The sequence below is a fragment of the Chiloscyllium plagiosum genome, unplaced genomic scaffold (assembly GCF_037043375.1).
Source record: "Chiloscyllium plagiosum isolate Xiang-an unplaced genomic scaffold, Cpla_swu_hap1 HiC_scaffold_1, whole genome shotgun sequence".
Taxonomy (NCBI): domain Eukaryota; kingdom Metazoa; phylum Chordata; class Chondrichthyes; order Orectolobiformes; family Hemiscylliidae; genus Chiloscyllium; species Chiloscyllium plagiosum.
This window is the reverse complement of record NW_028270139.1, coordinates 1461991-1474089: the sequence shown is the minus strand read 5'-3', so window position 1 is coordinate 1474089 and position 12099 is coordinate 1461991. Positions and strand designations below refer to the sequence as shown.

The 12099-nt window shown below is 44.7% G+C and overlaps 1 protein-coding gene across 1 annotated transcript in view; it reads right to left on the bottom strand.

Annotated features, from left to right (window-relative positions):
* The window catches only part of sfrp2 (secreted frizzled-related protein 2), a 9886-nt gene extending 7022 nt beyond the window's left edge, over positions 1-2864 (bottom strand). The window contains exon 1 of the mRNA XM_043702164.2: positions 2266-2864. Coding sequence (XP_043558099.1) covers positions 2266-2767 — 502 coding nt within the window. The 5' untranslated portion in view covers positions 2768-2864. The remainder of the gene's footprint in view (positions 1-2265) is intronic.
* Between the last annotated feature and the right edge of the window lie 9235 nt (positions 2865-12099).

Below are 12099 nucleotides of genomic sequence, written 5' to 3'. Positions count from 1 at the left end.
ACAATAGTCAATGGCTTGGACCGTGGAAGTTCTATAAAACAAACGATGAAAAGGAAAGGCACGCCTCCTGTTCGCTCACAAACGCTCAAAAGGTCTGCACAATGTAAATGGGTCCCACTGTAGGCTCCCGGCTACACACTGGGCCGTGCTTTTAATATCACAGGCACAGCTTCGCAATTTGCATTCGCTGGTGGCTGTTAAATGAATGCTCCCCCACTCCCATCCCACTCATCACCTCCACACCCCCACCCACACCCCCCCCCCCACCCCCCCCCACCCCACACACACACACACACAGGCCTCCCCTTGAAGTGCCGCTGCTGTGGGATAAGAAGAGCAGCTATGTTCTTGAACAAAGCTGTCAATTTAAATCCAGGCTGTCCCAGATGCGTTAGGATGGGGGTCCGCTCAGTTCTCCTCCAATACATGTAAATATTGTCTTGTATGGAACAGGTTGGTTGGATAGAGTCAAACTCCAATGTTTTTTTGTTTACTCGATATGCTACTGAACAGAATCGAGCTGCGTTTGTGACTAAGTATTCTGACGAAGACTTTTTAATGAATAAAATCACCCACTTGATTTTTTTTAAACCCCCGAGTTACGTTCATCTCATCGAGCAGACATTGTCGTTCTCGCTGCGGTTTAGGGGGAGTTTGAAGAAACGCTGTTACTCACGGAATCACAGCCAAACACCGACAGCGTCCACAAGACACACGGAACTTGCTTATGGAAATCTTACGAATTCTTTCAAACAATTAAAAGAAAGATGAAATTGTTGCAGAGGGGTCACCCCGGTGTGTATGGTGGGGGTGTGTGGGGGTGTTTGTGGGGGTGTGTGGGGGTGTGTGTGGGAGTGTGTGTGGGGGTCTGGTGGGAGTGTGTGGGGGTGTGGTGGGGGTGTGTGTGGGGGTGTGGTGGCAGTGTGTGGGATTGTGTGTGGGGGTGTGTGGGAGTGTGTGTGTGGGGGGGTGTGTGTGTGGGGATGTGTGGGAGTGTGTGTGTGGGCGTGTGGGAGTGTGTGGGAGTGTGTGGGGGTGTGTGAGTGTGTGTGTGGGATTGTGTGGGTGTGTGTGGGGTGTGGTGGGGGTGTGTGGGGGGGTGTGGGAGTGTGTGGGGGTGTTTGTGGGGGTGTGTGTGGTTGTGTGTGTGTGTGTGTGGTGGGAGTGTGTGGGTGTGTGTGTGTGGGAGTGTGTGGGAGTGTGTGGGGGTGTGGTGGGAGTGTGTGGGGGTGTGTGTGGGAGTGTGTGGGGGTGTGTGGGTGGGTGTGTGGGGTTGTGTGTGGGGGGGTGTTTGCTGCTGACCCCTTAGTCAGTAAGGTGCATTGATTCATGCGAAACCTCCTGAGATTAAATCACAGCGAATTCCTCCCTGCGCTATCAGTGGGAGAGAGTATTATAGAGTAGACTGCAGACAGGTCCGATCTCAGCGATCGCACCCAATACTGGAGGCGACTGGCTTGGTAGCCAGTCAGTATTTTACCACAACTTTATCAGTTAGCCGAATATTACAACACCGGTTTCCTTTAACATCTTCCTCACTGCGCAAGACAGAGATTGGAAACAGTGGATATATCTCAAGGAGTTCGGAGAAGGAGCAGACAGTAATTATACATCACAGAAATATCTGGTTTTGAAAGTGATCCGGATTCCACGCACATACATTGACACCCTCCCCCCCCCCCCCCCCCCCCACACCCACACACAGACACATACACACACACACACTCGGACACACACATACACATATATATATATATACACACAGAGAGACACACACAGACATACACCCACACATACACACTCAGACACACAGACAGATGGACACACACACACACAGACACACACTCAGGCACACACAGACAGACACATCTACACACACTCGGACACACACACACACATATACACACAGACGCACACACACAGACACACACCCACACATATACACGCAGACACACAGACAGACACACACAGGCACATACACACACACAGATACACATCCACACATACTCAGACACACAGATAGACAGACAGACAGATACACACACACACACACATATACACACAGACGCACACACACAGACACACACACAGACAGACACAAACAGGCACATACACACACACAGATACACATCCACACATACTCAGACACACAGATAGACAGACAGACAGATACACACACACACACACGCAGTAGGCTATCTGTAAACCTTGTCAAACAGCTGGGTATTTGCAGTGTAGGACACAGTACCATGCCTTCAGCCTCACCTTCTCTGGGCGGTGGGCCGTGCTGGTTGGAGTCTGCGGGCGGGATGCACAGGTCGTTGTCCTGCGGGAAATGTTCACATTGCAGCATGTCAGGCCAGGGGAAACCGAAAGCTGACATGACGGGCGAACAGCTCTCCCTGACCTGCTCGCAGAGCGAGCGGCACGGCTGGATCGGCTCGTCCAGTTCATCGATGCACACCGGAGCGAAGAGGGAGCACAGGAATTTCTTGGTATCCGGGTGACACTGCTTCTGCACCAGCGGGATCCAGGAGCCGGCCTGCTGCAGCACCTCTTCCATGGTTTCGTGCCCGAGCAGGTTGGGTAACCTCATCTCCGGGTACTCGATGCCGTGGCAGAGTGCCAGGGCGCTGGGGATGAGTTTACAGTTATTGCGCTTGTAGCTGAACTCAGCGTGACTGTAAGAATAAATGCCCAGCCCTTTGACCGGGGGAAGGGATAGCGCAGCCAGGAGCACACACAACCCTGCGTTCACCGGGCTCATTGCTGCAAACTTTGAGGTGTGCTCCTCAACCAGGCCCTGTACCACACAGTGTTGGTCAGGAGCTTAATGGGGCCAGCTCCTCCGCATCTCCAGTAAAAAGGCAATGGGAGGAGTCTGGTCGGTTCACACCCAGAGGTAGAGCCTTGCTGAGCGGAGAGGGATTCCAGCAACAGCCAATGTTCTGGCTTGTGTGAGATTTCACACACTTTATGAACGAAGACAGTGTCGTTGCCCGGCCGTGCCTGTCCATACAGCGAACCCACCCACCTATTACTGTTCCCTGCTGCAGCTCCCCAAACTACTTTTTGAAACAAACAAAAGGTCCCCTTTATCGCCGTTACCATAACCGAGTCCGAGGGCGTAGTTTAATACAGTTTAACATAGCTGCCTGTAGCCCCACCGCCCGCAAGACATACAACTGCCAGGGAGTCAGTGAGATTGAGGATCTTTGTTCAAAATTGTACCAGAAAACAAGCTGGCGAATTAGGGTGTATTTGGAAGTTTGGAAAGCCACAAGCTTCAGAGGAGGACAGATGGAGAAAAGCAGGAAATAAAGAAGCGGAGAAAACAGTCAATGGAAACTTAGTTTGTAGCTTCCTGCAGAAAGTGAGTTAGCAAAAGGGAACATCTTGCATTTATATAGTGCCTTTCACAGCAGAGCACCCTGAAAGAGATTGATTTGCGCGCCAATGAGACAAGGAGCTGGCGGAGCAGTTTCTGATGGTTTTGTGCGTGGGAAATCATGTCTCACAAACTTGATTGAGTTTTTTGAAGAAGTAACAGAGAGGATTGATGAGGGCAGAGTGGTAGATGTGATCTATATGGACTTCAGTAAGGCGTTCGACAAGGTTCCCCATGGGAGACTGATTAGCAAGGTTAGATCTCATGGAATACAGGGAGAACTAGCCATTTGGATACAGAACTGGCTCAAAGGTAGAAGACAGAGGGCGGTGGTGGAGGGTTGTTTTTCAGACTGGAGGCCTGTGACCAGTGGAGTGCCACAAGGATTGGTGCTGGGTCCTCTACTTTTTGTCATTTATATAAATGATTTGGATGCGAGCATAAGACGTATAGTTAGTAAGTTTGCAGATGATACCAAAATTGGAGGTTACCTCAGATTACAACAGGATCTTGACCAGATGGGCCAATGGGCTGAGAAGTGGCAGATGGAGTTTAATTCAGATAAATGCGAGGTGATACATTTTGGAAAAGCAAATCTTAGCAGGACTTATACAATTAATGGTAAGGTCCTGGGGAGTGTTGCTGAACAAAGAGACCTTGGAGTGCAGGTTCATAGCTCCTTGAAAGTGGAGTTGCAGGTAGCTAGGATAGTGAAGAAGGCGTTTTGTATGCTTTCTTTTATTGGTCAGAGTATTGAGTACAGGAGTTGGGAGGTCATGTTCAGGACATTGGTTAGGCCACTGTTGGAATATTGCATGCATTTCTGGTCTCCTTCCTATCGGAAAGATGTTGTGAAACTTGAAAGGGTTCAGAAAAGATTTACAAGGATGTTGCCAGTGTTGGAGGATTTGAACTATAGAGAGAGGCTGAAAAGGCTAGGGCTGTTTTCCCTGGAGCGTCAGAGGCTGACAGGTGACCTTATAGATATTTACAAAATTATGAGGAGCATGGATAGGATAAATAGACAAAGTCTTTTCCCTGGGGTAGTGGAGTCCAAAACTAGAGGACATAGGTTTAGGGTGAGAAGGGAAAGATATAAAAGAGACCAAAGGGGCAACATTTTTCACGCAGAGAGTGGTACATGTATGGAATGAACTGCTAGAGGATATGGTGGAGGCTGGTACAATTGCAACATTTAAGAGGCATTGGACAGGTATATGAATAGGAAGGGTTTGGAGGGATATGGACCAGATGCTGGCAGGTGGGGCTAGATTGGGTTGGGATATCTGGTCCACATGGACAGGTTGGACCAAAGGGTCTGTTTCCATGTTGTACATCTCTATGACTCTATATCTGACCTGAAAGACACCTCCTGCCACAGTATAGCACTCAGGACGGTGTGGCTGTGGAAACTGGGATTTCACACTCACCTTTTGAGTTTCTAATGTTCTGATGAAGGGGCAAGGGTGTCTCCCTGAGAGCTTAGAGAAACTCAAGATGCCAAGAACATTAATGGGCAAAGTTGAAAGTGTGTTGCTGGAAAAACACAGCAGGTCAGGCAGCATCCGAGGAGCAGGAGAATCGACGTTTCAGGTCGGAGTCCTTCATCAGGAATTAATAGATGAAGGACTGGGTAGATTTATTAAAGGTTTAGTAACTATTTGATAAGCCTGTGTGAGACATGAATAAAATTATAATTTTGGACCCATTTAACAGCCTCATGGATGTCATAGAGATGATCACGATTTATTGACCTAACTTAGTTCCACCAAAAAACTTCAAAAGCCATGAAGGGTATATTTATTCTGGTAAATCTATAACTTTTAAATCTTCAGATTTCTTACTATTGTTAGAAAAGAGCAAGGGCATCATTGTATTTTAATGTACCCCAACTTATAATGCTTGCCATTCCATTGCTTCTGAACTGTTGAGTAAATCCAGTGGGGCACTGTAACAATAAGGTCATGCAGCATTCTGAATATTTCACTAGATTTGTAATCCAGAGGCTGGGTTGACAATCTAGAGCTATGAGTTTAAATTTCATGAAGGCAGATGAGGAAATTAAATTCAATTAATTCAATTAATCTGTATTTCAAATAATGATCAGTAAATGTGACAGGTCCCATAAGAAAGATGGTTCACTAGGTCCTACCTCAGAAGGGATTTTCCATCCTGATTTAAAATGTTTGCTATGTGACTCAAGATCCACAGACCCATAACTGCCTTCTGAATAGGCCACTCCAATTTCATCAAACTGCTATGAACACTTGTAATAAAACTAAAAAGGCACCAACCACTGAGTACGCTCCTAAACATTGGATTCAGTCATGACAGAAGACACCTGGCTAGTTGTCCCTTAGGCAAATAAACAACAAAATCAAACCTTTCAGTCAATGTCTCATACTCCATAATCACCATCCCTGGGTATTTCCTGTTCCATTGGCAAGGTATGCTCTCCAGAAGTGACACCAATCACACAGAGTGAGGAGTGTGTGACCCTGGAAGTCCTTAACAGTAACTCTGGGTCCCATGATAATGTACCTGTGGTAGGAGTGGCAACACACAGACAAGGAAACCTTGAAATGGAACTGCACTCATCCTGACAAATGGAGAGTATTGCATTACACTGCTGGTTTGGGTCTTGTAAGTGGCAGACAGGAATTGGGGCGATTGGTGGTGAATTATTTGGTGCAAAATGTGAAGCCTTTGACTTCCTCTTGTAGCCACAGTACGGTTCACCCTGTTCAGTTTCTGATCAATGATAGCCCCCAAGGATGTTGAAAATGGAGGATTCAGTAATTGTAATACAACTTAACATCATGTAGCATTAACAACATCATTACATTCTCTCTTGTTTGAGATGGCTATTGCCAGGCCCTTGTGTGATGCAAATGTCATTTGCAACTTGTCAGCTAAAACCCAGTGTTGTCCAGGATTGGGTGCATTTCGACATGGACTGCTTCAGTATCTGAGGAGCCTTGAATGATGCTGAACATTGTGCAATCATCAACGAATATCCACATTTCTGACTTTATGATGAAGGGAACATTAATGATGAAACAGTTGAAGATGGTTGTGCCTAGAGTAACTCCTGCAGTAACATTTTACAGCAGAACTGATTGACCTCCAATAGCTACAAACATTCTAGTGTAAGAAATCTGACTCCACCCAATAGATAGCTTCTTCTCTGATTCCAATTAACTCCAGTCTTGCTAGTTAGGCTCCAACTGAATGCCACCCAGTGTCCGCTGTTGAATGTACATATACAGGTAATGGGTGAGGACCGTGTTGGTCTTAGTAACAAGATACAATCTAGAGTAATGCAATTTGCATTCTCTGTACACTAGAGTTGCTGGCACTGATGAAACAGCACCTTTAACTGCCCTATCTCATGAAAGGGAGGAATTGTAAAAGGGATACAGCTAGAATTTTGCAGTTGAAGCACTGTATAGTTGGAAAGAACTTTCTTATCATTTGAAAGTATTAAAGGAAGTAATTTGGATGATATGAGCATTTCATCAGATGTCATTAGTTTGAATAGTAGCTTTGCTGAGGTTTAGTATAGGACAGCAGGACTACAGATCTATTAGTAATTTTTCAATTCCCAGTAAAATAATGAATTGATTATCAGGAGTAAACCAGCAGATTAACTATACAAAAGCTAATATACAGCAGTCAGTATAGTTACAGCCAAAGATGCTGCCTTACCACTCTGCTCATCTTCTTCCACAAAATGAGACGCCCTAACTGGACAGGTAAATCCTAAAATATATTGCACCTTTACATCAAGAAGGCATTTAATAAAATTCTATGTGAGAGGTGACTAGTTAAACCTGAAGAGGTGGGATGCAAGATAAATCTTAAGAATTGGTTGGAGGACAGAAAGCAGTGTTTACCTTTTAGAAACACCGCACTGAGTTCAGGGTAGGGGGTGTGTGGGCTGACCTCTGTTTCTAATCCTCTTTCGTAAATTAGATTCAGAACACAGTATATTTGATAGTATTTTAGAACAAATACTGCAGCGACTTCAGGCTAGGGCTGATGTACCATTGAGTGCTAGCTTTGAGAGGTTGATGCCAGAGATACACAATTCTACTACTATCTTCACAAGCATACCATTTCGTTCTCTGAATCCACATTCAAATGTGCTTGGTGCCAAGAATTCCTATATTTACACTCTCAGTAGAAAATCAATCTGGCACTGAAAGTTCAGTCAAATAATTTCAGGTCAAAGTATCGTTTTTTTTTTCCCCAGCACCCATGTTGTGTGTGTGCAGGTGTGAAACACAGTGAAAGACACAAGGTGCATGAATCTTTATTCAAATTTCCACCACCAGGAAGAAAGGAAACACACAAGTAGCCTGTGACAAGCAGTGTCCTTCTGATCAAACAGTGAAGGGGAGGACAGGGATCAAATCAAAATAGAGTTGGAGGGGGAAATAATGCACTCCACTCCCTGCGGCACCCACCTCTCCCTGAACAACTCTAGGGTGTTGTTGGACACCGCGTGCTCCTTTTCCAGAGACACCCGGGCTCTAACCTAACCGCGGAAGAAGGGCAGGCAGTCGGCCCTAATGACCCCCTCCAAGGCCTGCTGCCTGGATCTGTTTATGGCTAGTTTGGCCAGGCCCAGGAGCAGACTCACAAGGAGGTCTTCAGACCTGCTCTCCTTCCTCCGTACTGGGTGCCCGAAGATCAGGAGCATGGGACTGGAGTGTAACCAAAAGCAGAGGAGAAGGTTTTTAAGAAAATCAAAAAAGGAGTGCAAACACCCACACCCAATGTATACCTGGTCCACGGACTCCACAGCGCCACAGAACAAGCAGTTGGGCTGGGAGTCCATGAACTGCTGCGTGCAGCACCCTCCACCCCAGATCCCCGAGAGAAAGGGGGAGGACTCCCGTGTAGAGAGCCCTCCACTGGGGATCCCCACCGCCCGGTGGCAAATGGGCACGCCAAGGCGTGTCCGGACAGTGGATGAGGGAGAAGAGGTGGACGGTGTGCAGCAGCAGTCGATGCAGGGCCCACCTTTTTACGTCCTTAAAAGGGACAAAACTAAAATTCCGGAGGCGGCTCAGGTTGTGGGGCACAGGCTTCCGCGGGAAAATGGGACCTTGGGGGCCAATGTGAAATTCCGTCCAGTGAGCGCAGACAGGATCCCACCGCACACCTGAGCATTCTCCAACTGGTGCACCATGTCAGGTCTGAGCCCCGCCGTTTTAAGGCGTCGGATGGCGGTGGCCACGTACCGGACGTCTACCGCTGCCCTGCTCGCTATGTCTTGCGGCAGCGCAAAGTATCGTTTTACTGATGTGATAACTGCTGTGTCACTTGGTAATCTCACTATTACTAAAGGTGGAGTTATATTTCTTCAGGCTTTAATTATTGGAGGTTTTTAAAAACTTTTTTTCTTCACTCCCTCTAAATCTGACGTTCTCTTCAGTGTCAATTATCCCTCTGTATTTGAGTTGATAATGATTCACATATTTTCCTTCACAATTCCTTGTTCAGGCTTTCTTCGGTCAATTTACAACTCTTCAATCTGATTGGTTAAGGATGCACACTTCCTCATTACTCCCCATGTCCAATAGAGGGCTCTGCATTGTTTCCATCTTGAATAGCCAGCATTTACCACACAAACCAGTTTGGAGATCAAATGGGTGCTGGCAATTTACTTTAGGCCTGATAAAATTCCTTACAGACATTTTGGAGCCTTAATATTAGGTTGTCAGCACAAAGCATGTTAAATGAAGAACAGTTGGTTGTAAAATATTGAAAAACAAAAAGGATACACACTGCACATTTAGCATTACCAACAATAACTAAACAGACCAGTGAGTCTTTATAAACTCAATATTCCATACATTCAGTCAATGCACAGCCAATAATCATCAAATCCAATCAATGTTGAGCTACTTGACTTAAATAATGGAATAAGTCACAATTGAACAGTGCTCTAGTTGCACAATGCCTTGTGTGAATTCTGGCCAAGAAGAAATGAGGAAGATTTAAGCATTTGAAACAGAACAGGCGTGATCCATGAAGCTAATGTCTTGTGTTTGAGAAATGAGTTGTAGGTAATGGTCTGGAAAGGATGAAGCTTTTCATTCCAGAGGCCTGAGATGTGAATCGGAAAGCTCACTTTTAGGGAAGGTTGGTGGGATTAAGGTCATGGAGAGAGGTCAGAAGTTTGAGATTAGGGGATGGCAGTCAAGAGGGAAAATAGGAATCAGAGGCCTGGGGGAATGGTGGTGTCGATGAGTGGGAAGTGAGTAAGTTTGCAGGAAATCAGATGTTTGAGTTGGCCTTTCTGATTCCTAACAGCCTGATTCAAGTCTGCCCATCTCTTCTGTTTCAAATTCCCTCTTGAATTCTGATTGGGGTCCTTTGCAATGAGGGGGAAGAACTCTACAAGCTAACAATATTCATTGGCAGTCTATATGAATAGGCTTTAACTACTGCTTCTAGTTGAAAATATTTGTTGTAAGTGCACATATATTTCCCTTTGCTAACACTTTGCGCCAAAAGGGCAGAGTGAAAAATCACATCATGAGGTAATTATGTGCCTCTGAAATAATATGTATCTCCTAAGTTACATCTCAGCAGCAAGTTTATTTTTATTCATTCATGGGTTGAGGGCATTGTTGGCCAGGCCGGTATTTACTGCCCAAACCTAATTGTCCAGAGCACAGTTAAGAGTCAACCACATTTCTGTGGGTCTGGAGTCACATGTAGGCCAGACCAGTTAAGGATCGCTTGAAAGGACATTACTGAACCAGATGGGTTTTTCCAACAATCGACAATGGTTTCATGGTCATCATTAGACTCCTAACCCCAGATATCTTTTATTGAATTCAAATTCCACAAGTGGGACTAATGGACTTGCGATCAAAAGTCATGAATGTATGGCTCAAGGAACTGATGGACTGGAGGTGATGAAAAAAATGCCAGACAAACCAGAAATAGTTAATTATTACACTGCTTGATTTACTTGAGTTCTAGTATTCACTTTTAAAGTCTTTATTCCCTTCAGAAATACATATTTTCTATGTTGTTCATGAAGTTGTCAAATTGCTGTAAATGCCTTACTGACTTCATAAAGCTCTTTGAGGAACAAATCTGCAGTCTCTTCCTGATCTGCCTATATGTGAACCATGCTGCACTGGAGTTAGCTCTTGACTGCTCTCTGAAGTTGCCTAGCAGGTTCCCTCAGTTGCATCAAACCAGTAGAAAGAGAAAGAATACTGAAAGTAAAAACATCACTTGGCTGCAATCTGGACATCAAGTCAGGATACTAATAAAGTTCACCTAGGGGCCTGGTCCCAAGGCTATGAGAGCTGTCCCACAGACTAGTCAGGCCACATGTCATGGTAATACTCACAAAACTATGCTTTAGGAGATATCTTGGAAGATTTCTTAGAATGGCACCAGATGTGAAAGACTTCAGTTACATGAAGACAACAGAGAAACTGTCTTTGTTCTCCTTACAGCAATACAGAATAGGGGGAGATATGATTGGAGCAGTCAAAATCATGAATTGGTTTATAGAATAGATGTAGAGAACTTCTTCCTAGTGGCATAAGGGTCAGTATCTCTTGACATTGATTTAAACTTAATTGTCAAAAGAATCAGAGGTGACATGAAGAAATGTGTTCTGTCGTGCATTGTTATAATCTGCCAGAAAGGTGAAGAAGGCACACTCAGCAGGAATTTTCAAAATGAATTGCACAAATACATGATGGGAAAATTTCATAGCTATAAAGAGCAGAGAATCATGATTAATTGAATATTATGATGGTCCAAATATCCCCCTTTTGGGCTGTTTCATTCCATAATTCAACAAATGTTTATTATTTGATAACTCCATCTGCAGACAATGTGTAAAACTTCTCAGTGATTGCCATCACTAAGGATGGCATATCCCACAAGTAGGACATGCATCGCAGTGGAAACCTAAATCATTCCCATCTTTAATAATGGCATACATGAAGGACAATATTTTAATCAACTTCAGTAGCCAGGATTGAATACTTCTATTGTACTTCTATTCTGAGATTCCATCAGCAGACATACTAGTCTTCACCCATTTTCATTTACTCACACAACATCAAGAAATGCCTGAGCTCACTGGATATAGGAAGGGTTACGGGCCCCAACAACATCCCAGCTGCAGAACTAATAGCATCCCGAGTTAAGTTGTGAATTACAACATCAAAATTGACATTAATTCAACTGCCCATAAAAACAAGCATAAATCCAATTCAGGCAATTACTATTCTTTAACATTATCAATGCACATCGGTAATGAAAGGAGGAATAAATAATGTCAATAAATAGCATTTACTCACTAATAATGTGTTCACAAGTGCTTAATTGAATTTCTGCAGAAAACTCAGCCTCAGATTTCATTACAGCCTTGGACGAAGCATGAATGCAAGTTGAATTTCAGAGATGATGTCAGGGAACATTGTGTTATGATAAAGGTACTATATAAGTGCAGGTGGTTGCACAGATATACTGCCAAAACTGCACAATATTCAGGACTAAGTGAAAAGTAATACCATGTAGGTACCATGTAATGTTCCTGTCCAATAAAAGAAGATCTAGTTAGTCCCCCTTAGGACTGACATTACCACCCACTGAGTTCCTGCCAATAAACAGCCTGCAGGTCACCGTGGACCAGAAACTTAAATGAACCAGTCACCTGTCAT